Raw genomic sequence first — 27430 nt, forward strand, 5'->3', positions numbered from 1 at the left:
TTCCTAGAAAACGCTGTAACGTGCCATATGGTATACAGGTACAGATGCCGTCGCACACAGATATATACTGAATGCGCCAGAACTGTGATGCCTACATGGTTAAGCGTCTGAGTTCATAAACACTTGTGACACGCCCACAATACTACCATTACACACCCGGCAGACATTATATACAATGGGGAAAATGTACCAAGATGTGTATTCTGCTTCACATGTGATGTCGCTATGGGCAACCAATCCGATCCTGTCTACTATCTTCTAGAGGGTGCTAAATTAAATAAGAAGTAGATTCTGATTGGTTGCCCACAGCAACATCACATGTGAAGTAGAATACACATCTTTCCCCCAAGGTCTGTTTAGCTACCTTCCAGGAACGCCCCCGCGCAATCCCTATTTAGTACTGCTGAGCCAGGCATGCAGCTCTGTGCGCAGACACTGTGGGACACATTCACGGTACAACCTTTTTAGATTCATGTGCATTCAGACAATATCACTGATTTACGTGGACATCAGCATTGCCTGCGACTCAGAATGAGTCCCATCTACCTAAAGAATAGACGCAGATAAAATTGTAGGAATCACGAATAGATTACCTTTGGCATAACCGATCCATCGGTTCCCGTATACAAATGTGCGTATATTACTAAGACGTGGAACGCTATTATAATGCAGTATAAAGCAATAAGAACAAGTCGCAAATTTACAGGATCTATGGAACTGAATCTAAATGGATTCCACCGAGGGGCGAAGACGGCCAAGAGCTGCGACCTCAGTATGGCCACCACCTTAAAGGATGAGAACCGGATCTCTATTTTCCAGCAGAAGCGGATTAAAGGCTGGTGGCCGTTTGTGAAGTCTGGAGAACTGACGGTAATAATATATAAATAATCCATCATAATAGGCCAACATATAGAGATGTTCTCCAATGATATCGCTGTTGCGTCCTCAAGCATTTAGAGATATTCTCCTGAATGTTGGAAAAACAAAGTTAACGATGACCTTACAGACGTATCTTAGAGATACATTATATGGAAGGCGTATCTTTATGTGACCTATACTGTAGGACTAGGACAGATCTAGGTTATGTTCCTTTACACCAAATATTAAGATACCCACAACAAGAAAACACATAAGAAAAAGGACACATTTTTTTAATTATCCATTCATCCCAGATTACAGAATATTTTGGCTGTGTCATTAATATTACATGTACTGGAACTTTAGAACGTTGCCAAAATGTTAGTACTCACACAACACCCATAGTCTCATCAATTACAGATGGGCGAGGTGGCAGGGAAAATTATTTGTCTGTTATACACATACTATACATAGGATGACATCACGGTGACATGTCTGTTATACACATACCGTACATATGGTGACATTATGGTGACATGTATTTTATACATACTTGCCTACTTTTGAAAACTAGTTTCAGGGAGATTATAGTTGGAAATAGAATTTTGTACAGCACCCCATTGAGGGGGGCGTGTCATGCTCCACCCAAAGGGCGTGTCTATTTCCATATATGGAGAGATTGTGAAAAGAGATTGTGAACGTGGCACCTAGAAGCGTGGTTGTGTACTGCTACATCTGAGAGGAAGCTTTTAAGATTACTTATATCCAAATGTAGATGATCCCAAAGCAGTTAGTAAGAGATACTGTACTTGGTAACGTGCTGGGAAATGGTGCTGATGGTTCAATGTAAATGTATCTGTCTCTCATTCTTTTTTTCTCCAAAAACGTAACAGTGTAATGTGGGCTAGGTGACATGAGGGAGATTGCTAGACTAATGAGGGAGAGAGGGAGATTGCTGCTATGTCAGGGAGTCTCCTGCAGAATGCAGGAGGGGAGGTAACTATGGTGTAACAGTATAATGTGGGCTAGGTGAAATGAGGGAGATTGCTAGACTAATGAGGGAGAGAGGGAGATTGCTGTTATGTCAGGGAGTCGCCTGCAGAATGCAGGAGGGGAGGTAACTATGATGTAACAGTGTAATGTGGGCTAGGTGACATGAGGGAGATTGCTAGACTAATGAGGGAGAGAGGGAGATTGCTGTTATGTCAGGAAGTCGCCTGCAGAATGCAGGAGGGGAGGTAACTATGATGTAACAGTGTAATGTGGGCTAGGTGACATGAGGGAGATTGCTAGACTAATGAGGGAGAGAGGGAGATTGCTGTTATTTCAGGGAGTCGTCTGCAGAATGCAGGAGGGTAGGCAGCTATGATTTTATACACATACTGTACATGCAGTGACATGATGGTGACGTGTCTATTATCCTGTATAGGGCAAAGTGGAAGCAGAATTCCATCTGGTCACAGCGGAGGAAGCAGAGAAGAATCCCGTAGGCCGGGCCAGGAAGGAACCAGAACCATTAGATAAGCCAAAGTAAGTATCTGTGAGCTTGCTGGTCCTCAGTGTGTCCAGCGGAAGATCACATTCATCTGCCAGTATATAGTGGAGCACTGGTCAGGTAGTAGGTGAGGATTTAAAGGAAAGTCTCCTCCCCGACCAAGTTGTGTCTCTGTCATGGTGGAAGGATGAGATGTATATTATACAGCAAATACAGATAAAGCCTCATCCAGTAACTACGTAATAACTACAGTACGTCGGGTGGCAGAGTGGAGAGCATTGCTGCACACAAGCGTTATTATAGAAGTATCTAAAGTATCATCTAAAGGTTTGAATGGTAATCAAATAAATTGTGCAACTAAAATCTCAAACCCCATATACAGTATGAGAGGCGTTACTGTGTTTCTGGGCCACTGCCCTATTACCGGTTTTTCTCCCGTTATCCTCAACCTCCCCAACGTCACAGTGATAGAATGTTGACTTTTTGTTTTACTGATTACAATGACAACAATAAAAGAGAACAGTTGCCTTCGGGTTTTTTTCATTACAATGGAATATTCTGGGTGCTGACATGACAGATCACCAGGACGCTACATAATACAATGCCAGGCGTAGCGGATGTAATGAAATGTCAGTAATGTTAGCGGATCTCTCCCCTTCATCAGTCTGACACCCGGTCTCCCAGCAGATAACGGCGGCTGCAAACTCCGCTTTGTTTTTAAAGTTTGAACAGTTCTGTGTGATGGGCAAAAGCAATAAGTAACCCTGCACTGCGGTCATATATCATATCCGCCGCACGGCTACGTGCTGCATTAGCAATATGCATAGGGCGCATGGGCCTATTGTCTGCATACCCCTCCTTTCAGGGGCACAACAGGTTGCATGGCCGCGGGGGGAGTTGAGAATGCTAAGTGCCCTCGTACAACCTTTTCCACTTTTAACCCTTTGAGATAGGGCCTAATTCAGAATTGTTTGCTAGTCTGTGTATGTTTGCAGCATAGCGAGAAGGTAAACGCCGCCCAGCTGAACGCCCCACTCCCCCCACGCGCCAATCCCCTCACATGTGGCCAATCAGAAGAGAAATCTTTCGATGGTCGCAAACCATCTAATAATTATTCTCCCCTTCGGTAATAAAAGTCAGTCTAGAATGCTGGGCGTTCCCCTGCCTGCCCCCCCGCCCTCCCTTCCCGTATACTTCCATGGGTTGCACATGTGCATAATTGGGGGTGAGGCTTGAATTCAGGGAGATGAAGCCATCCTTGGTTAGAGCAGTAATGTGGACCAATCAGCTCCTAACTGTAATTTATCTGGCTCAATTTATGAAATGAAAGCTGATTGGTTGGTTTGGGCAACTTTTCAACTTTACGGGGTAAATTTACTAAGATGAAGATCTGTTGAAGATGGGATGTTTCCCATAGCAACCAATTAGATTTTATCTATTATCTTTTATAAGGTGCTAAATAAATAATACATACAATCAGGTTGGTTTCTATGAGCAACATGCCAACTTCAATAGAACTCTAATCTTAGTAAATTTACCCTTCTATCTCTCCATGGATTGGTACAAACCCCCCACTAGGTAGCGCAAAACAAAGTAATCCACCCTCACCGTAATTATACATCAAAGGCGAACAGATAAAAGTCCTGAAGCCGCTGTGATTAAAAATATAAAAATAAAAAAATATTTTGTTGTTCTGCACAAATCCACGTTCTACGTAAATCGTCTTTTTTTAACTCTTTCTCTTCTCGGTACTCTTTACCTAGAACGGCGCCCATCGCGGTGATCGCGACATCGCGGGCAGCACATAAACGGCCGCGACGCGATGCCCGCGATCACCGCGATTTTCCCATAGGGAACAATGTTAAAAAGTCAGATTGATCGCGATTTTGCATTCAATGCCTCAATGCCCGCGATTTTACCATAGGAATCAATGTTAAATGGGCTACAGAGCCCAAATAGGCTCAATTAACCCTTAAATGTCACCCCAATTTTTTTACGCCACCCCACGATCCACGCCAACCCGAAGCGTGGCGAGCGCAGCGAGCCCGCGAGGGGCGGCGGTACGCGTCCTCCGACCTTTTCATGCCCTACTATCCACGTCGGCGTGGAGTTGAGAATAGAATAGTGTGGCGAGCGCAGCGAGCCACCGAGCCCGAAGCGTGGCGAGCGGACGCGGATACCTTCACAGTTATACGCGTCCCCTCGCGGACTTCACAGGTGTCCGTGGCGACGCGGACACCTGTGAAGCCCGCGAAGGGACGCGTTTACCTGTGAAGGTATCCGCGTCCCCTCGCGGGGCTCGCTGCGCTCGCCACGCTTCGGGCTCGGTGGCTCGCTGCGCTCGCCACACTATTCTATTCTCAACTCCACGCCGACGTGGATAGTAGGGCATGAAAAGGTCAGAGGACGCGTACCGCCGCCCCTCGCGGGCTCGCTGCGCTCGCCACGCTTCGGGTTGGCGTGGATCGTGGGGTGGCGTACAAAATTTGGGGGGACATTTAAGGGTTAATTGGGGCTATTTGGGCTCTGTAGCCCATTTAACATTGATTCCTATGGGAAAATCGCGGGCATTGAGGCATTTTACAGTAAAATCGCGGTCAATCAGGCTTTTTAACATTGTTCCCTATGGGAAAATCGCGGTAATCGCGGGTACCCGATTTTGATGTACCCGCGATTTACCCGCGATGCCCGCGATTACCGCGATTTTTTACCCCCGACGCCCGCGATTCTGATCGCGGGCGCCGTTCTAGGTAAAGAGTACCCTCTTCTCTACCCCGTTCTACTTTACAAGCGTCTTTCTGGCCGCAGGTTGAATAAAATTAAACTGCAATATGTTATATATCACGGCTGAATATATAAACACATTGGTGCTAATAATGTTCAGGTGCAAGTAACAAAAAACTAAAAAATCCATCTAGACGAGTGAAATATTCACCCCGGGGAACGTCTGCGAGACGCAGTGATATCAATGACGGAAATAAAAACAGCAGGAATTTGGCTTTTTTAAATGGTTTCCATCGGGGTAAAGTTGTAATTAAGTAGAACGATATTTTCCTGTTGTGAGCAGCTAAAATCACAATTCAATTTCCAGCTGCTGATTTATTCATTGTTCTCCTAGTCCTCGGAACGCTGCTATGTGATTGTGTTTACTTTGCAAGATTCTTATTAAATGAAATTTTCTCTCTCTCCCCTGAAAATCAGAATTAGAATAGAATTATTAAGTTTAAAGGGAAAGTGATGCTGGAAGTTTTCAAAGGAGCATTTGACGATCTCCGCTCAGGTTCTCTGTCTCATGATCATCTGTGTGCCCTTTTTATTAGCCAATAAGATCATCGCAATCATTTCGCAGGATGGGTCTATGTGCAGCCTTGAGCAATAACAGCTGAATTTAAATAATAGTAACTAGCTGGTGTCGCACATTTCAACCAGGCTGAGCGCAACATTTAATTTTTTTTTTTTAAATCCCTGCTTAAGACTTCACCAACTGTAACATTTTCCAGAGTACATTGGTGATGCATTGTAAAGTTCAGGCAGAGGTTTTGCCACACGATTGTAAAACAAATCAACTGTTTTCCAGGCCAATATTTTCTGCAAATCTACAGACCAAGGCCTTTATCTCGGAATATAACGCGCCCTGTTCAAACAATGGTATGAGGCCCAATTCACATTTCTGTAGGTTTTTAATGATAGAGACCCACAGACCTACCGCTGTGTCATTGGGAAGGTTTCATGACAGCATCACCCCCCAGAAATCTATATTGCAGTGTAAGAATAAAGCAGCCAGTATTTACCCTGCACAGAAACAAAATAACACCCAAATGTAACTCTCTGCATGTGTTACATCTGCCTCACCTGCAGTGCAGCATTGTTTTGTCCATTGTTCACATTCAGAGTCCACGTGGGTGGTTAAGTCATAAAAAAGTCCAAAATAATGGAAAAAGAATGATGAAAAAGTCATGTCGACCTTTTCATGTTTTGACCTTTTCCACATTGATCGTTTGCTTGTGTTGACCTTTTGTCAATGTCCACCTTTTCGCTGTCTATCCAGACAGTGTCGGTGAGTCTTCCATCCCCCCAGGCAGAATGCCTTAGAGAACTTGGCACAGCTTCAATGTTGTTTCCCCCTCTTTCTGTAGCTGCCCACCGAGCGCGTAATATCGGTGTTCCCATCGGTATGGCGAGAGGCAGAGATATAGGCTAGTTTATATATCATAAATGTCATTCTCTTCTTCCATCCACATGTAATGAGCTGCACGGCGAATAAAGGCCACAACAAACTGACTTTCAGATGCTCAGGGAAAAATGAGCCCCCACTGGCAGCGTCTTGTAGATGGGCTTCTTGTCGGCCCGCTAGCTGAGCTCACTAGCACTGAATCAGCCCCTTAGTCACGGTGTGATGTGATTAGAACACACAACTGATCCGCTGGTTCCAGCTTCCCATGTAGAGTATAAAACATTGATCAGCCTGTTTTATTCATTATCTGGATGATAATTATATGACAGTATTACAAGTTATAATGTAACACATACAGTATAAGGTGACATACGGCTACATCCTTACTCATATCACTAATGTGATAACAGCACAGGCTACGTGTATACCCTGCTATACACCACTAGTGGGCATGGCGCTATAGCACAGCAACAATGCTGCTTATCTGAGAGAGGACAGATCGAGGGAACCACATGACCGAGCCACGCCATGCATCCCGCCACGTCCTTTACACTGCCACGGTTGGAAGAAAAGGCCCAATATACTACAATGCTGTTTGTATGTGGGTGAAGCGCAGAATAGACACTATGGGGAATATTTACTAGGGTGCAGGTTTTGTAAATGTTTATGTTGCCATAGCAACCAATCAAATACTAACTATTATCTCCCAGAAGGTGCTAGATAAATATTATGTGGAATCTGGTTGGTTGCTATAGGCAACACCACCAGTCCAAAAAACCTGCACTGTAGTAAATATATCCCTACGTAATAAAAAGGTGGTTAAATCCCACCGAGTACCTCAGATGGAATCGCCATAGCAACATGTAGAGTTGTGACAATACAGTCCGAAACCCCACCCCACCTAGTGTTCCATCCTTGGTAACCACATTCCTCAAACCTCAAAGGGTATGGGTCATTGTGTCAACCAAATTTAGGTCGACATACATTGGATCAACCACTGAAGGTGGGTCGACTCCTGAAATAGGTCGACACGCTAATGGTTTTCCTTCTGTTCTCTGCACATTTTCCATGTAACAGTACAGAGCAGGCTGCATTTATCTCTGTCCTGCAACACTCGCTAATAATCCGATGTTCCCTGCGTCTAATGCGATTATCAATGCAATTTATTGATGGTTCTGTTGTTTTGCAGCCGCCCGGACACGTCCTTTAATTGGTTTGTGAATCCCTTTAAATGCCTGGTGCACCTCATCTGGAGAAATTACAAGAAATACATCATCATCGCCCTGGTGCTGCTCATCCTCGCCCTGTTCATTGCGTTGTTTGTCTACACATTGCCTGGCGCCATCAGTCACAGAATCCTCAACGGATAAGCCTGTCATTCCCAGCGGTAACCTGCAGGTGGCGCTGGATTCATGGCAGCCGGAAACGCTACACTAGGCCATTCTACATCAGTCTCAGACCAGCGGATATTACACTTCCCTATCCACAAATGAGTTTACAGTGCTATGCTCCTGAATACCGTATATATATTATATTTCAATCAAGAGACTCTATATAGACTATTATTTTATACTGCCGACATTTCATTGATTGGGCCGAAGGCAGACATTGCAATCGCTAAAACGGTCAACGTGTACTTGATTGTTGATTTATTTAAGCAATACTGCCAAAGAGATGGAGAAAGCGTGTAATGAATTTGTGCCAACGTCAGCGCCCATTCCATAGGACGATGGCATGTCCCAGCCAATAAATATTACATGTCATGTTTATATTCATTCTTACACTGACAGTTAATAAATCACATTCTATGTAATGGCTGGATATCTATTAAATGCAGCTACAATGTACATTTATGTTGGAAAACCCTCCGGCTCTTCTCATTAAATTGCAAAGTCCCTTCTGTCTTGCGGAGCATCTTGTTAGGGATTATATGGAAATCCTGCCGGCGTTCCCATCATCTATATATACACGGAAACACGGAACAATCACAACCTAGAGACAGGTGTAGGCTATACATGGTGTGTAACAAGACCTAGAAATAGCTGGAAGTGAACCAGTCACCAATTTTAAAAAATATATATTTTTCGCGGTAGTTATAAAACCATCATTGTTAGTGGAACACAAATCTGTCAATTTACCAAAGCTTCTAAAAAGCAAATGAACTGATGTTGTCCATAGATAGATTCTGTCTATCATTTTCTAGGATGCAATAGAGCAGTGGTTCTCAACCTCGGTCCTCAGGACCCTCCAACAGAGCACGTTTTCCAGGTCACCCGGTAGGTGCACTCATTATTCTCTGACACATTTTAAAAGATCACAGGTGAAGCTAATTATTTCACCTGTGACTAGGTGATTCATCGCGCCCTACGGGCGCTCTTCACACCGGCGTAAGGGGCTACGCCCCTTAATTTGTGAACATTTGTATTGTGAGAAATATGGTTAGAATTGTATGAAAGATGCCTGTATTGCAGCTTCTGGCAGTGGGTGAGGGTCCAGCGTGGCAGCACAGGAGTACCGGACGGTGGCCCTGAGTCAGTGTCTCCTCCTACTGGGTGGGAGTTAGGGTGCATGAGAGCAGAATGCTGGGATATGAGGCATGATAGGGGTATGTGGGCAACACAGCGTCAGCGATTACCCAGTGGTGGAAGTTACGGTTCAGGAGAGCAGGAAGCTGGGTAGTGATAGGGGTGTGTGGGCATACGGGGGACTAAAGAGGGTGGTGGACACTGTGCAGCTTCTGCCAGTGGGTGAGGGTCCAGCGTGGCAGCACAGAAATACAGGAGTCAGTGTCTCCTCCGACTGGGTGGGAGTTAGGGTGCATGAGAGCAGGAGGCTGGGCGGTAAAGCATGATAGGGGAATGTGGGCAACACAGGGTGAGCGGGTCTCCACTGGCGGAAGTTACAGGGCAGGAGAACAGGAGGCAGGGCAGTGTCCTCCCACATTGATGGCAAAAGTATTCAACATCGGCCATAAACCATCGATTATTTGAAAATCATTGATGGTCGATGGGCATCCCTAGAACTGGAGGAGGGTGGGGGACAGTATGCAGCTCCCGGCAGTGGGTGAGCGTCTCCTCCCACTGGGAGGGAGTGAGCGTGCATGAGAGCAGGAGGCTGTATAATAGTGGTATGTGGGCAAGACATTGATAAAAGTTGTGGCGCTGGTGCAGAGGGCAATGGGGAAACCTGCAGTGCGGCAGCCAGGGCTGGATTTCCCACCTAGGGGCGGTACCTGCTTGTGGTGGTACAGGATCCCCCATTGTCACGGGGGTACGTGAAATGCGGGAGCGGGGGCCGCGGTGGTCCGCTGGGGGGTGGAATTGCCGGAAGGGGGTCTGGGGGGTCTGCAAATTGCGGGAGGGGGGGTGGTGTGTGGGGATCCGCGGTTAGCGGGAGGGGGCGGGGGTCCGCAAATCGTGGGCGGGGGGTTGTCGGGGTTAGTGAATTGCGGGAGGGGGGGTTGCGGAGGTCCGTGAATTGCGGGAGGGGCGTGTGGGGTGCCGTGAGTCAAGGGGGGGTGGTGCGGGGGTCCGTGAATCACGGGAGGGGTCATGAATCGCAGGAGGCGGGGGTCGTGGGGGGGCTGTGAATCGCAGGAGGGGGGGTGTGGGGGGTTGCCGTGAATTGCATGAGGGGTCCGTGAATCGCGGGAGGGGGCATGAATCGCGGGAGGGGGGGTCGTGGGGGGTTCCGAATCGCAGGAAGGGGGGTATGGGGGGTGCCGTGAATTGCGTGAGGGGGGCATAAATCGCGGGAGGGGGGGTCCCCGAATGTGTGAATTACGGGGCGGTCGCAAATCGCGAGAGGTGCCGAGGGGGCCCGCAAATCGCGGGAGGGGGGCGCTACGGGGGGTTTCGTGAATCGCGGGAGGGGGGTCGTGGGGGGTTGCGAATCGCAGGAAGGGGGGTGTGGGGGGTGCCGTGAATTGCGTGAGGGGGGCATGAATCGCGGGAGGTGGGGTCCCCGAATGTGTGAATTAGGGGGCGGTCGCAAATCGCGAGAAGTGCCGAGGGGGCCCGCAAATCACGGGAGGGGGGCGCTACGGGGGGTTCCGTGAATCGCGGGAGGGGGCGGCGCGAATTGCGGGAGGGGGGTCGCAAATCACAGGGGGGGGGGTAGCCGTGAATCGCGGAAGGGGGGTCGCGGGGGGCCCTTTTAATGCCGGGAGGGGGGGTCGCAGGGGTCCCGCGAATTGCGGGAGGGGAGGATGCAGGGGTCCTGCGAATCGCGGGAGGGGGCTCGCGGGAGGGAGGGGTCGCTGGGGTCCCGCGATTTGCGGGAGGGTCGCGGGGGTCCCGCGTTTCGCGGGAGGGGGTGGTCGCGGAGGTCCAGCGAATCGCGGGAGGGGGTGGTCGGGTCTGGGACGGATATTAGACAGCACTTACATCGACAGCCATTACATCGACACCATTAGTTCGACAGCTCAATAGGTCGACATGGTTTTAGGTCGACATACCATTAGGTCGACATGTCATTATGTCGGCAGCTCATTAGGTCGACAGCTCATTAGGTCGACAGCTCATTAGGTCGACATGTTTTTAAGTCGACACTGCCATTAGGTCGACAGAGTCTATGTCGACAGTCAAAAGGTCGACATGTGTTTTTTCACTGTTTTTTGGCCGAAATGTCGACACAGTCGACATGGACACAGTTTGAAGTGTACCGCAGCCGCTCGCTATGCTTTGGGCACGGTGCCTCGCTGCGCTCGGCACACTATTTTATTCTCCCACCACGCCCTAGTTGATAGTAGGGCATGAAATACCGCCTGTCGGCACATGTCGGCTCAATAAACAGTGAAAAAACCCATGTCGACCTTTTGACTGTCGACATAGACACTGTCGACCTAATGGCAGTGTCGACCTAAAAACATGTCGACCTAATGAGCTGTCGACCTAATGAGCTGTCGACCTAATGGTATGTCGACCTAATGGTATGTCGACCTATTGAGGTGTCGAACTAATGGTGTCGATGTAATGGCTGTCGATGTAAGTGCTGTCTAACAATAGTCCGGATACCGGGGTGGTCGCGGGGGTCCCGCGAATCGCGGGAGGGGGGTAGCGGGGGTCCCGCGAATCGCGGGAGGGGGGGTTGCGGGGGTCCCGCGAATCACGGGAGGGGGGGTCGCGGGGGTCCCGCGACTCGCGGGAGGGTGGAAAGCGGGGGTCCCGCGAATCGCGGGAGGGGGGGTGCAGGGTCCTGCGAATGGCGGGAGGGGGGGTCACGGGGGTTCTGCAAATCGCGGGAGGGGGGGGTAGCGGGGGGTCCCGCGAATCGCGGGAGGGGGGGTAGCGGGGGGTCCCGCGAATCGCGGGAGGGGGGTCGCGCGATTCGCGGGAGGGGGGGTCGCGGGGGTCCCGCGATTCGCGGGAGGGGGGGTCACGGGGGGTCCCGCGAATCGCGGGAGTCGCGGGGGGTCCCGCAAATCGCGGGAGGGGGGGGTCGCGGGGGGGCCCGCGAATCGCGGGAGGGGGGTTGCGGGGGTCCTGGCAGAGGGTAGGGATGTGCAGGAGTAATGGTGGATGGTGGCTGTGGAGTAATGGTGGATGGTGGGCGTGTACTGTAGCCCTGGCTGGGCGGGGGGAGGTGATGTCAAGGGGGTGGAACGTTAGACACATGAAAGTGAAACAGTTCTACACAGGAACGTTCTCCACAGGGGTTGAGTGACAGATCTGGCTAAATATATAAGAGATTATGTGTGGAGACCTGGAAAACTGGTGTGGGTTGTTAGGTCTACAACAATTAGGTTGACAAGCATTGGGTCGACACCACTAGGTAAACAGGCAGCAAGGTCGACATGGGTCAAAGTCGACATGTGTCTAGGTGGACATGGGTCTAGGTTGACACACGCATTAGGTCGACATGTGTCTAGGTGGACATGTGTCTAGGTTGACACAAGCATTAGGTCGACAGTCAAAAGTTCGACATGGGGGTTTTCACAGTTTTTTTGTCCCGAATGTCAACACAGTCGACATGGACACAGTTTGAAGTGCTCCGCATCCCTTTGGGCACAGTGCCTCGCTATGCTCGGCACACTATTTTATTCTCCCACCATGCCCTAGTGGATGGTAGGGCATGAAATACCACCTGTCGGCACATGTCGGCTCATAAAACAGTGAAAACCCCATGTCGAACTATTGACTGTCGACCTTGCCCAGGTCGACCTAATGCATGTGTCAACCTAGACCCATGTCCACCTTGACCCATGTCGACCTTGCTGCCTGTTTACCTAGTGGTGTCGACCTAGTTGGTGTAGACCTAATGACCATATCCCCTGGAAAACATGCAATGTTGGGGGGGTCCTGAGGACCAAGGTTGAAAACCACTGCAATAGAGAATCTGATTAGTTAAGGTCCATACACACTGGGCGATGATGCCCAATGTGTATAGACAGCAATGATCACTGTCATCGCTGGGGGAAAGCATACACACTGAGCGGCTTTCCACCCTGCGCAGCGCTATGCAAAGCCAGCAGATAAACGGCTTTACCAGAGATGATGCGGGAGCGCACATCACCACTCATCACCAGGCCGTACACACTGGGCAGCTTTCAAACGAGAAAACTGAGCGTCATTCAGGTGAAAGTCACCCAGTGTGTATGGGCCATTACTACCGGCAACGTCACCTCTTTTCATTTTATGAAGCATTAGTAAATATACCTCCATGTATCAATACTGTATTGTAAATATTGGTTCACAACCCTCAGACCCTCGCAGATATTGTCATCCAGTAGAGACAGATAGATGCTCTATGTGTTTTTTAATGAACGTATTATTTATTTAACTGTCGCGTGAGAATTGCACTTGACATCAGTAAATTTATTGACCCATTAGTTGCTATAAAGTAGTTATTTTTCTAGTTTTAACACCTACAAGTCTATCTTAGTGGGTTATTCGGAATGTCCCGACAGTCAGAATCCCATCCGTTTTCTACGGGTTCCGACAGTAATTCAACTATTGGTATTCAAAGTATTGACAATCGAGTGTTAGAAAGTCCTGAAATCGGCAAAAACGGCCACGAATTGTGAGAAAACGGATATGAAATTGACAATCCGCAGCCTTTTCTGACAAAACCAATCAGACTTTAAAAAAAGTTGGATCTGACACCCTTAAATACTGTCATTAATAGCAGCATTGAATAGGCGACTGCCGATGTTTCCACTGTCGGGAAATATAGGCACAGTAACTAACAGTACCCCGGGATCAAATGTAATAGGGTTTGAGAATCAGAAAGTGAAAGATTTTGGAAGAGTTTCCCTATTTTTTTAAAGCGGCAACCAATAACACTGAAAAAACACAGGTTGATTTTGCCATGTCATTTTTTGCCGCTTTAAAAAAACAAAAAAAAAGGGAAAACTCTCCAAAAATCTCTCACTTTATGATTCTCACACCCTGCGTATAGGCCCACACCTTTGGCCTCCTAAGTCTAACACAATTCATGTCATCATTATCAAGACATCAGAATTTACCGTGTAGTCAGCATTTTGTCGACATAACTGACTACTTCATCTGTTGTGGATGTAGCACTTTCCAATTACATCACAATTCTTTGTGCCTTTTTGTTTTTTTAAATAGCCACAAACAGATAACTTCATTAAAATTTATGTTGCTGCGGTATTGCGTATATGTTACTTTTGCCTTTTATTAGATTCAAGATGCAACAAACAGCAGCAAGTACAGGTGTTATATGATGGCGCCAGTCTCATATCTAGAGTTGGTGAAACGCGCTGTTCTCCGGGGTGTAAATCTCTCTATAACAAGTTTAGTGCGTGGGATTTATTGCAGCAATATTTCTGCACGAAGAATCCAGTCCCTGTTACTGCACTTTCCAATTATTTCTGTCCACCGAGAAAGGCCGGGTGCATTACTAATAAAAGCCCGGGTGTATTTTTAATAGATTTTAAAACATTTTCTCTGACTACAAGATAAGCGCGGCTTTGCTACCATGAAAAGCAGCTGGAAACGGTTTAATAAAATAACTGAATGTCACTGATTTGATCCCTATTATAATTTCATTGCTGTTCATATTTTTCAATATTTCAATATTTATTTTGACACCGAGTACTAAACTTGAAAAAGCATCATTATGGAGTGTATAGGGATATTATTGAACAATAAAAATAATAATAATGATAATAATAATATAATATCACAATATACAGACTTTAGTTGATTACACCAAAATATACTGTAAAAATGGAATCTCGGTTTACAGAAAAGGAAATAAACCTTTATCTAACCTAAACTTTATCTCCTTTCACTTTACAGTATCTCCAGTTTATCTCTTCTCCAGGCTTAATACATCTGCCCCATTATCCGACACCAGTCACCGTCTGGGTTGGAAACCAGAATTCCTTTATGTCACTTTGTGGGGTATATTACAAGAGTACCAAGAAAAAGCACAACTTTGATAAAAATTGTTCTCTTGATAAAAAATTAATCCTCCGATAAGTCGGAGTTTAGGGGTCATGGTGATATGACATGCCCCTGTCCATAGGAGGTTAGTGGGATGTTTTCCAGTCCCAAAACCCTCCAAATGTGTGTGTCCAGAAATTGCAATGAGGGGGTATGTTTCTGAACAGGGTCGGTGTAAGGTTTTAAGGCAGCCTAGGCAAAACTTCTGCTTACTGCCCCTATTCCGACTTTCGAGAACCTCAGGTGAACGTGCAGAGGTGGCACCTTCGAAGTTCCGCACCTGCCGTTTGCATTAAGTATAACAAGTAGGCCGCTCTCTGAGTCTTCCTTAGTTTTGTAATAGTCGGCGGCGCCCCCCCAGATTGTGGAGCCCCAGGTCAGATATTTAAACTGCCTATTGGTAGAGCCGGCCCTGTTTCTACCTGACATACATTGGGGCACCTAGAACAGATGTGACTGTGGTGTCTGTAGAATGTATTCACAACTATCTATTTTACCATATGAGACATCAGATACAGGGGGTGATTCACTGGTGATCGGAAGGGGCTGTTCTGATGGTGGCAGGTATTTGGACATGTGCAGATCCCCTGTGCGATCGCAAGGGAAGGGAGGGGGGCAGGCAGGGGTGGGCCCACAAAGCCTACACTGTGTCTCCTGTACTGTACAGAGATGGGAATTCCGCCAACAGGCAACATTACAGAGAGCAAAAATAATTCTTCAAATCCAATTACAGAATCCTTCGGAGCCTAAGTTGCAACCGTAGATCTGTAGGAGCAGAACCGCAGCCATCAAAGGCTCGGAAGAAGTCATCTTCCATTTCTTGTGAATTGATTTAAAGCGGCTGTTTGATCCCTGGCCCAAAGGTAAACAACTGCTCCTTCTCGGCCGTCATTAGCATATCGCTAAACTAACAGTGACTCTGAGCGTCGCAGGGAAATCCCATCTCAATGAGAGAAGCAAAGAGGCGCCGCAGGAGCCCCCACGCAGCATCTACTGTACGGCAGATAATAAATGTTTGATTTTTCGACACGCCAGCGTTCTGTCATATAAATCTGTAACTCTCAGCCACCAGAATATTGACTAAATGATATTTTACCATCTTATTATTATTATAATTTATTCAATTATAAAAAAAAAAGTGAATAATTCCATGTTACTTTGGGGGTGATACTATTGTCAACTCTACTTCATCTTTGTACGCTGCATATGAGCAACAATATGTAAATGCCTCAGGAGGCATCTTGGGTAAATACGGTAGATGGCTCCTACCGTTTTACCCAGAATTCCTTGTTTCCAGTATTATCACTTGTGGCCTCCTGGGCAGGTTCTGTGTTGCTGTCTTACCTGATGTACAGGTATTGGTGCTGCCATAACAGTGATTGATTCACCACCTGTAAATTATTCAGCAGAACGGCAATACTTACATATTATAGCGTCATCTCTCAGCCGGAAGACAATATATTATTAGAAGTCATTTTCTGCTTAACGTATACTACACAAGGATAATGCAATCGGCAGGTGGACTCAGTAGCCTATCTAGACCCATTATATTTCCCAGAGATCCTCTGTATCTCCTCAGCCCCCCTCCCCTACTTTTAATTGTTGGATTTAAATATTAGGGGCTGCTATAAATACCTGGAAACCAACAGGAACATAGAAGCAGATCTAAAAAAGCCACTGACGTCACTGCCACCCCTAGGCATGTCCCAAACTTTCAGCACCTCAGAGGTAACCCTAAAGGGTTTATGTAACTGAAGAATGAACATCATTCTTAAATAGAGGTCACCCTAAGGGCTATATTACATGCTCCGGGTGAGCAAAACTGGTACGGCCAAAAGCCGTGCCGTACCCACAAGTCTGCAATGGATGGGAATGCCACTGCCCGGCAGCCGTTCTTTCCAGTGTTGACATCTGGCTGCAAACCAGCGGCTGGGCTGTGACCGTCCCGTGTGAAAGGACACAATCCTGTTCATTGTTAACTACTGTGTACGGCGGAGTTTCCCTGCCCAGCGTCAGACAGAGCGTGTGAAATAGAATCATTGGAATCACTGTGTGGCTTTTGGGATACTTTCGAGTGACCTTTATGTGTATTTTATGTTTGATGTCAGTACGCTTTTATGTGATTAAATGGAATTCACTATGTTCCTCTCTTTGTTATTCACATGATACGGGCCTCACAAGTGAAGACAGCGGGCGATCTGATTGGTCTTGATTGAGCGCGAGAGAGGGTTTACCCCTGTTGTTTTCTGATTCGCTCTACAAGCCTGGGGTTCAGGGTTGATCACTGATCAGCAAATTCACAGATCAATCGATTATGGAAAGACTGCTCATGCGCACTGATCATAGCGCACATGTGCAAGCCGAACTTTGTTGACATTCAAGACAAAAAACAAAGAAAAACTCATGTCAAACTTTCCATTGTCGATCTAATGCTTGTATTGACCTTCCGACCCTGTCCACCTTAGAAATGTTGACCTATTTTAGGTGTCGGCATTCAGTGGTCGACATAAATTGGGTTGACCCAATGACCCATGCCCTCAGGAATTGTGTAAGGATGTGCAGGTAGATATCGATCTGCAATAGTTTCGCAATTCATTCGCAGATTTGCGCGGTACGTCTTCTCTTTCTGTCTGGGTGGTTGCTCTCTACTCACAGTCATCTGCATGTTTGCAGATCAGCAACCAGTTCTGAATTAGGCACTTTAGGTGGTGGCACCATTGAAGGATGTATAATATGTAGGCGCTCCCTGGGAACTTATAGCATTGATTCCCTGCATACTCGTTTCTAGCTTTGTAATATTTCTTTTGTTTTGCTGCCAGGAATATTGAACCTGTGACATTGATAATATACAGCGGGTGCATCATCATAGGCGGATTTCTCGCTTCCCTAATTGTATCCATAACAAGCCTGTCTCCTTTGATGACAGTGAAATCCCTTACAGTCAGCATTATTGTCTCCATCTTGTTACAGAATAAAGGTAACTTCTGATCAATCACAGCCCAGATCTCCTCCTGCAAGATTTCCCTGACAAAATAATAATAATGGTTATATTGCCATATTGTGTTAGTTTGTCCAATCACCCTTAGCGTCAGGGCTGTCAGCCCGGTGCCTGCCTAAAGCTGCAATATTCAGCGACATCATATAAATAACTTGTGTTCTTTATAGTTTATTTTTATACCTTTTCAGGTTTTTGTTGCTACGTAGATAAAAACGAACCTTTTATTCCCCCATTAAAAGTAATAGAGAAGGGATTTGGATGAAGAGCCAGTGATATCTCGGAATGGAACCCTGCTTAGTATATTCTGATAATACACCCTGGAGTCTTTGTATAGGGTGCAGAGGAGGTTTGTTCTGGAGAAATGGATCTTGCTGTGTGTGTGTGTGTACGAGTGGCCCCCTATACAGCAGGTACAGCCATAATTTACCTGCACTCCATAAATTTAGGCCACAGATATTTGCTGTCGGAGGATTGTTGCATAGCAACAGTAACAAGATAAAGTGTCTTTTATTATTAATGTAACAGTTGGCTAATATTATGTAAGCAGGACAGATTGCAGATGCTGAAGAGTATACAGTGCTTTGAGTTACTTCTGCTGGCTTGGTAGCAAAATATTGACCAGACAGTTAGGCTACAGGGGGGTGGGGGTGGGATGGGATGGGGGGGGGGGGGGGCTAGGATTATACTTAGGGTTAGGCTAAAGTAGGGGAGGGTTAGGCTAAAGTAGGGGTGGGTTAGACTACAGGAGGGGAAGGTTAGGCTGAGGGTTAGGGTTAGACTACAGGAGGGGAAGGTTAGGCTGAGGGTTAGGGTTAGACTACAGGAGGGGAAGGTTAGGCTGAGGGTTAGGGTTAGACTACAGGAGGGGAAGGTTAGGCTGAGGGTTAGGGTTAGACTACAGGAGGGGAAGGTTAGGCTACAGGAGGGTAAGGCTACAGGAGGGTAAGGCTACAGGAGGGTTAGGCTACAGGAAGGGAGGGTAAGGCTACAGGTGGGAAGGTTAGGCTACAGGAGCGTTAGGCTACAGGAGGGGAAGGTTAGGCACTTAGGAAGGGTTAAGGTTAGGCTATGGGAGAAGAGAGTTAGGTTTAGGCTACAGGCGGGTTAGGGTTAGGTACTGGGGGGGTTAGGGTTATGCTACAGGAGGGTAAGACTAGGGTTAGGCACCAGGGGGAGGCTTAGACTACAGGGGGGGGGGGGTGCTAATTATAGGCACTAGGGGAGGATTAGGGTTGGGCTATGGTAAGGGAAAGGTTTAGGTTGGGCACTAGGAGATTAGGGTTATGCTACAGAAGGGAAGGCATACGTTTAAGTACTAGGGATAGAGTTACGGTTAGGCTGCTGGAGCGGTTATACCCACCATACCAGGTAAGTGACCAATAGACCTCCCAGGGATAACATTCTAATCATCTTGACAATTCTTTAGTGTCGACAAGAATGTTGCTGTAGTCGTTGACACGCTGCATTACTACTCATACTCATGTCAACATTCCATCAGCAGAGATACAGCTGAGATACAGTTATGCCTTGTCTGGTGAAGCTGTATGGGGGACGTATGGAAGATAAAGGCTACAACTACAAAATGTCTTCTTTTCATACAGTTACGTGTGTTGCACAACACAGGTGGAAAAGTCCTAGTACAGTATTATTATTATATTACTATAATAATAATTATTATTATTATTATTATTATTATTATTATTATTATTATTATTATTAAAATATTGACTTACTATACCGTAGGTTTCTCTTGTCAATCACCAGAGTCACATTTGTTTTAATACTGGTCAATACTAAAACCTGACGCCGACACCTGACGTTGTCAATCATCATTGCCAAATGTCAGCGTACATTTTTAATTACAGATGAGACATAATTTCAATGCCTGGTGCTGAAGTCTAACTTTGTTCTTCATCAGTCATCACTCAACCAATGTCAACCCAATTTTTTTTCTATTTCAACAGAAACCAGGTACATAACACCCGTCAGTCATCATTGTCACTTATCTGCATCATCCCATTAAAATGTGACAATTATAATCAGGCAATATTACAGTTGTAGTCACAAGGGTTTTACCATGAGTCAGGTAACAAGACCTCGGCCGTGTGTAATGTTCTCTAATCTCTCGTCATCTTGAGATGGAGGCGGAGGTCTGACCGCTGATGACGGCGGCAGGTATAAATGACCAGCTTATTTTATTTTATTTATTATTAATTTATTTTATTAACTTTGAAATAAAAAATGTTGGTCTTTAGGGGATACGGTCGCTGCATCAACCCTATTTAGGTCGACATGCATTGCGTCGACCACCGAATGTCGACAAGGCTTAGGTCGACACCTGAAATAGTTCAACATGGCTAAGGTCGACAGGGTTGGAAGGTTGCTATAAGCGTTTGGTCGACAATGGGAAGGTGGACAGTAAAAAGGTCGACATGATTTTTTCACGTTCTGTTTGAGCCAACTTGTGCCGATAGGAGGTATTTCATACCCTACCATCCACCACCACTGGTGGGAGAATATAATATTGTGTCTACCTAAATAGGGTTGACCCAATGACCCATACCCGGTTTTTTAGAACATTTGCTCTTAATATCACCATTCTGCGCCACTCTTATAATACCATCTGCCACATAATAACTGCAAGAAACAATGCCAACGTTCTAGAACAATTAGATGCTGACTTCTACCACTTCCCAATTTCTCTCCCTGGCGCGATACAATAAAAGAATGATCTTCGTCTCTGTATTTCTCCTCTTTTCATCATGAGAACTGTTACTGCGAATTTAGGCCTTGAACAAAAGTATTTTACTTCTCATTTTTCAATAAGAATAATAAGTGCTTCGTTCTCGCTCGGTCTATAAAAGTATCTGAATACTGAACGCTGCCAGCCACTGATGAGATTAGCATGACAATTGGAATCATTTCTCTCTGGCATTACCATCAGAAAAGCTTTGTCTGGCTGACATTGGACCTGCATCCTCTTACTCAGTAATACCAGTCTCTTGTATAGACAGAGACTCTCACTCGAGCATTCTGGAATCATTTATGATTTTAACCCAACAGTTCCATTTTTGGAGAATAAAGCTGGCCGTACATCTACAGATTTAACGTCAGACTGGGCTGGTTGGAACAAAAACCTGGTAATGGATCTGAGCAGATGACAGTTGACCATTTGCTTTGAAATTCTGGAAAACTGCCAAACTGTCATTCAGTTATCACCAGGTTTTTGTCCCAACCAGCCAGATCTGACAATCGATCTGTAGATGTATGGCCAGCTTTAGCCTGATTCAGATTTCATTGGATGGGGCTGAATTCAAATATGCGCATGTGCCAACCCCCTGTATGAACGCATTTGGCGAGTATAACACTCACTGAGATTTTTGCACTGTCAGGGGTGGAAAGGGGGCAGACACGGAGCTGGAGCAGGGGAACAGCCAGCGTTTTATGGGCGTTCCCCTGGGAACGCAGGTGGCTGGATGCCTGCTCTGTGCCGGGTGGCTGACGTCACATGACATCAGCCCCCACCCCCTTTTTGGCCATCTCTGTTGGAAATAAAAATCAGTCTACACTGACTTTTATTGTCGAGTGGGAAAAAAACACTCAATGGTCGGCAGTGATTTTCCACCCGTACACGTCCCCTCGCATGCATATGCAGGGTTTAGCGCTGCGGGTCGATGGGTCGGCGGGAGGCATTTCCTTGTTCACTAGGCTGCGAACATATGCAGCCTAGCAAACAGGTCTGAATCATATGATTAGCTTAAACAATTTTTTTTTTTTTAAATACTATTGCAATTAAATGCAAAATTTAAATTTGAAAAATCCTTATATTAAAGACAATTTGCTGTAAAGTTACTGAAGCTTCTAAAAATGAAAAGAGGTGAGGTTGCCCATAGCAAGCAATAAGTTTCTGTCTATCATTAACCCTTTCAGGTCCAAAGTCTAGTCAGGCTCAACAGCCCTAGCTCTAGTAGCAGATCCAGTGGTGAGCCACTTTAAAATAACAACATTAACATACAAATTGACATATTTTCGGGGGGTGTGGATCGTATTGTCGACAGCACTTGGTACAAGTTGATATTTGCAGAGGATTAGAGGTTTGTACTGGCCAATGGGATGAGTTGGGCATAGGTGCACTGGAGTTAGACGGGATGAAAAGATGGAGCGGGCACTTATTTATTTCAAAAGCATTTCGCGGTGTAATGGGGAGGGAGCCTTTTCCACTCTACAACAGACAAATTAATGTAACGCCATCAAGCATGTGGATGTTGTGTCTACTTCTGCCCCTTCAGTAAGAATTTTCAGCATCCTACAAATCTGGACACAAATCAGATTCACTGAGGATTGTATGGTGAAACGCGTCATGTGAGGCATTCCCGCTGCATAGCTAAGTACATTATGTCAGAGCATCCAGCGCAATCCTAAATAGATACATAAAGGTTTGTATTTAAGTTTTATACTAAAATGCTCTAAATTCATGGAGGCCTGTACTGTGAAACGCGTTGTGTGAGGACTGTGCTGTGAAACGCGTTGTGTGAGGACTGTGCTGTAAAACGCGTTGTGTGAGGCCTGTGCTGTGAAACGCGTTGTGCGAGGCCTGTGCTGTGAAACACGTTGTGCGAGGCCTGTGCTGTGAAACGCGTTGTGCGAGGCCTGTGCTGTGAAACGCGTTGTGCGAGGCCTGTGCTGTGAAACGCGTTGTGCGAGGCCTGTGCTGTGAAACGCGTTGTGCGAGGCCTGTGCTGTGAAACGCGTTGTGCGAGGCCTGTACTGTGAAACGCGTTGTACGAGGCCTGTACTGTGAAACGCGCTGTGCGAGGCTTGTACTGTGAAACGCGTTGTGCGAGGCTTGTACTGTGAAACGCGTTGTGGGAGGCTTGTACTGTGAAACGCGTTGTGTGAGGCCTGTACTGTGAAACGCGTGTGAGGCTTGTACTGTGAAACGCGTGTGAGGCTTGTACTGTGAAACGCGTGTGAGGCTTTCTAGTGCAAAGCTAAGAAGGTTTAATGAAAGCATCCAGAGCGATTCATAATGAGATACATAAGATTTCTTTGCCAGGTTTGCTCTAATTTGCTGCTTGTTAGAAATTGTCAGAAAGTCTGTAACCTGCGATGCTCTCACTCAGTCTTCCAAATCCTTATGTTTTGTCATTCTTATATTTCAGATTCAGATATTGTCTCATGACTTTTGCCCACACAGAAATCCTATATACAGTACCTGATCATCTCCACAATCTCTCAATTTAGAATACTTTTTCCTTTTTAAGTTTTGGCTCATTAAGTATAGACCTTGTGTGTCACCCACAATTGTTTCAAATGACAAAGAACTGCCAAGTACAACATACATTACACAGGTCTCTAATGCTTTTTAACATGTCCTAGATTCATTTTATTTTGGATGAAAATTCAGGGGGAAGATCCTTATTCATTTATCTGTCTACCAATATGGCAAACACTGGATTTAATCCAGTACCTTATATAGTAACAACAACAGGAATATGAATAAATAATAATAATTATAATAGTAATTATTAACCAGAGGTCAGGTGATCAGTCACATGATACTGTATAGAAATATTGGTGGCTTTTGGAATAGCAACTAGTCTAGCATTGTTAGATAATTTCCCAGTCCATGTCCCAATAACAAGGGCGGAAATCCTCAACGCACAGATGACATTTGTGGTACCACATGTTCCAGCATGCCCTGGCTGTCAGTAAATGCTGGATATTGTACCGTAGCTCTACCAGCTCCAGGATGCTCTATCAGGCATCAGCAACCATGGGCATGCTGGCACTTGTAGTTCAATATTTAAAGAAATTCCTACACACACTGATTAAAGTTTCCACTTCAACCCCCACCCACATTTTGTAAATGTGTTGTTTCATTTGTTAGCACTGAGTGTTACCCAGGCTGACTGTAAGGAGCGACTGTCACTGTGCACGTGACACCAGCAGGCAGCAGATGTCAGGCGGAGTGTGACGGGTGTAGGTGGGAGAAGGAGACAGGACAGGCTGGGTGCAGATCAGAGAGCAGAGGGCTGTCACTCAGGAGTTATTGCAGAGCGTCTCTGTTCCTTGTACCCACTCTGCGTATGACAGGTGCACCAGGGACATTCATAGATCACACTGACATCTCTGTGCACAGTATATGTCACCCTCCTGTTGTTCATTAAATTGTCTGTGGTTCAGTATTGCAGCAAGCGAGACACCTCCGTGGAAATTCTCAGAAATATTACCTTTAAGACTTTATTAAGGAGTATATATATATATATATATATATGAAGACCAGGGTACGGCACTCCAGTTGACCACGGTGAAGTGAGCCGGTGCCTTCACAGCAATACAAATTGCCATATACAAACTCGAAGGTGCGGCACTCTTAGCAACTGATGAAGAACATGAAGCAGGAACCGGTGGCTTTACAACGTTTCAAATTTTATTTCATTTGTCGTCAGGATTCATTTGTCGTCGTATCCTGACGACAAATGAAATAAAATTTGAAACGTTGTAAAGCCACCGGTTCCTGCTTCATGTTCTTCATCAGTTGCTAAGAGTGCCGCACCTTCGAGTTTGTGTATATATATATATATATATATATATATATATATATATATATATACATACATATATATATTCATACACGCACACTGTTCTATAGCTGCTCTGTCCATTATCGACAGAATGAGCATTTGTTTTCTAGAGCCTCCCTCCAAAAAAGAACACACAGGCTACTATTTGAAATGGGCACTATTTCAGCGGGCCTAATTCGGACCTGATTGCAGGACAAATTTGTTCTCAAAATGGGCAAAACTATGCTGCACTGCAGGTGAGGCAGATGTAACGTGCAGATAGAGTTAGATTTGGGTGAGTAACATTGTAACATATTAAGTTTGAAAAAAGAGTTCAACCTATCTGACTTGTTACTATTGACTTGAGTAAATCATATCTATAGGATTCCCTTAGTGGCCAAAAATTCAGCCAGTTTTGATTTAAATTCATTAACAGTAGTTGCTGTAATCACCCCACCGGCAATGAGTTCCAGAATGTTACTGCTCTAATGGTAAAGAATCCTCTTCTTAATTCAGTACGGAATTTATTTTCAGTACATGCCGCGTGTCCTAAGTATAGGCCTGTTAGTGACCAATCATCTCCCAGTTCCATATGATTACCAATCCTGTATCTGAACATACTAATCATATCACCTCTCAGCCTCCGTTCCTCCAGTGAGAACATAGTCAGCCTGGTTAACATATCTTTGTATTCTAGTGATTCTGACCTTTTACTAGCTTAGTCGCCCTTCTCTGTACCTGTTCCAATTTATTTATGTCCTTTTTAAGGTGCGGTGCCCACAACTGAACACATTAGTGTGGTCTCACCGATGCCTTGTAAAGAGGCACTATCACATTGGCATCCCTTGAATCCATGCTTATTTTCATTATTAAATTTCCCCTATTGTCTTTTTATGTGAATTTATATAACAAATGTGAGCGATGCTGTTTAGCGGATATTTTGCATATCGCTCACGGAGATGTTGGCACACAAAGGGTTAATGTGGTCTTTTGTATTCAAATACATGGATTTTTGAGCTTGAATCTAAAGTGTTTTAGCACAAATTGTATTGAACCCTAATGGAGTGCGGTGAGTGTGGTGCGTAAATCAGGGAACATTGGCAGGGCATGGCGATTTCCTACAGTAATGACTCCGCTGTGCTCCCCAGAGTGCAGGCAAGTGCATTATGTACCGTATGTGTCTGAGCAGCACCTATTATCTCACCCTCCGGCACCCTCCAACACCCTCCGCCAGAAAAGTAACAGAGGATGAGCTGCAGTATACGCAGGGTGCTTGTATAACCTCGTAAGCTGATGTTCTTATAGAAGAACAAAATAATGTACAACTATATGACCAACGTTACCTTCCAGCGCCATTCTGTCCCGTGATGTTTAGCCCTGTTATACTTAACATCATATTCATCAGTAAAACAGGGACCGCCTATTTTGTTCTACAGTAAAAATGCTCAAATGCAATATATTTTACAATAACTGTAAGAATAGCTTTCAAAAACCCCCAAAGTACAGTAGTAAGCTCTCACAAGCAGGGCCCTCCACTCAGTGACGTAACAATAGCAGCGCAGACCCTGAGGTGGCGCGGAGGCGCTGAGTAAGTGTGGGCGCTGGGGGTCTGCAGGGGCTATTGTTACGATTCCATCTACTGGGACCTGCCTTATCCCGCCGCCATGTCTGTGGCTGGGATCCTCCTGGCTCCTTATGAAAAATGTCCCTTACAAAATGGCCTCCCCCTTACAGCAGACAGTTTGAGGATACAGTGACCTCCTCTAGTATCCTTAAAATGGTCTGCTGTGAGGAGCAGCCATTTTGTGAGGGACATTTTTAAAAGGAACCAGGAGGAGCACTGGGTTGCAGACAAGTAGATCTGCGGGTCCCGGCCACAGACGTGGAGGAGTAAGGCAGGGCTGGGTGTTTCTTAACTTTAATGAAGGGGGGGGCGACAACATTTTCTGGTGGGGGGATGCAAAATTTGTTGTTACGCCACTGCCTCCACACCCACTCACAGTCCGCCATGCTAATCTGTCTGTCCAGTGTTCCCAATACAATGAGTGTTGCTGTTAATGACTCTTAGCTGTCACTCTTTTACTTGTCTTTATAACGCCCTGTTTGATTTTTCCCCTATTACTGCTTATTATACTGTATTATAACCTTTTTGTATTGTATTGATTGTGTATAGTTTTGCCATTTTCTCTTTTTACGGTGTTACGAACACTAGGTGGCGCCATATAAATATGAACCAGGATCACAGATGTTGGGAAGTATGCAATGCATTAGGATCGGGCCAATATAATACACAGTGGTTTTGTAGGTTCCACCATTTAGGGTTCAGTTGATTTGAACTCTATTTGTTTTGGCTTCCAAAATAACCTTGTGCCTCAATGAGGTATACCCCAAATAGTGCAGAGCAAATGACACTGACAGGCACCACCATGTACGTAAGTGTCCTCGGAATTTTATAATATTATCAGCAACGTTATGATTATCTAAATCTATCAAATTTAACAATTGAAATATTATTTACAATTATTGTGTAATAAACGTACTTGATTGTATCCCCTATTAGCATCCTTGTCTGCTTGCCTATGTCCTAGGAAATGTCATGTATTTCATATAAGCCAATCCCCCTACAGCGTCCATAATACACAGCTCATCTCAGTTACAAGGTCAAAACAAGTCAATTACAGCAAATAATGTGCCGTATCTAAATAATTAACGTGTAGTCTCTTGTAAAGAGGTGATAAGGATAATGTAACACTAATGAAACAGAAAATCAATGACAGCAAATTAGGCGGCTGATCATAGAATCAAACTTTTTGGGGGATATTCGAGGCAGATATGTTAATCCTGGTGAAGTGATAAAGTTGAAAGTGATAAACAACCAGCCAATCAGCTACAGATGGCGCGCCTGTCAGCCAGCCTCCAGGCGGACAG

The 27430-nt window shown here is 45.6% G+C and overlaps 1 protein-coding gene across 1 annotated transcript in view; it reads left to right on the forward strand.

Annotated features, from left to right (window-relative positions):
• FER1L6 (fer-1 like family member 6) overlaps nt 1-8390 on the forward strand; it is an 89261-nt gene extending 80871 nt beyond the window's left edge. Inside the window, exons 38-40 of the mRNA XM_083186774.1 lie at nt 707-870; nt 2288-2388; nt 7717-8390. Coding sequence (XP_083042900.1) covers nt 707-870; nt 2288-2388; nt 7717-7897 — 446 coding nt within the window. The 3' untranslated portion in view covers nt 7898-8390. The remainder of the gene's footprint in view (nt 1-706; nt 871-2287; nt 2389-7716) is intronic.
• Nucleotides 8391-27430: the final 19040 nt, after the last annotated feature.

The sequence above is a fragment of the Crinia signifera genome, chromosome 5 (genome assembly GCF_055691185.1).
Source record: "Crinia signifera chromosome 5, ASM5569118v1, whole genome shotgun sequence".
Classification (NCBI taxonomy): domain Eukaryota; kingdom Metazoa; phylum Chordata; class Amphibia; order Anura; family Myobatrachidae; genus Crinia; species Crinia signifera.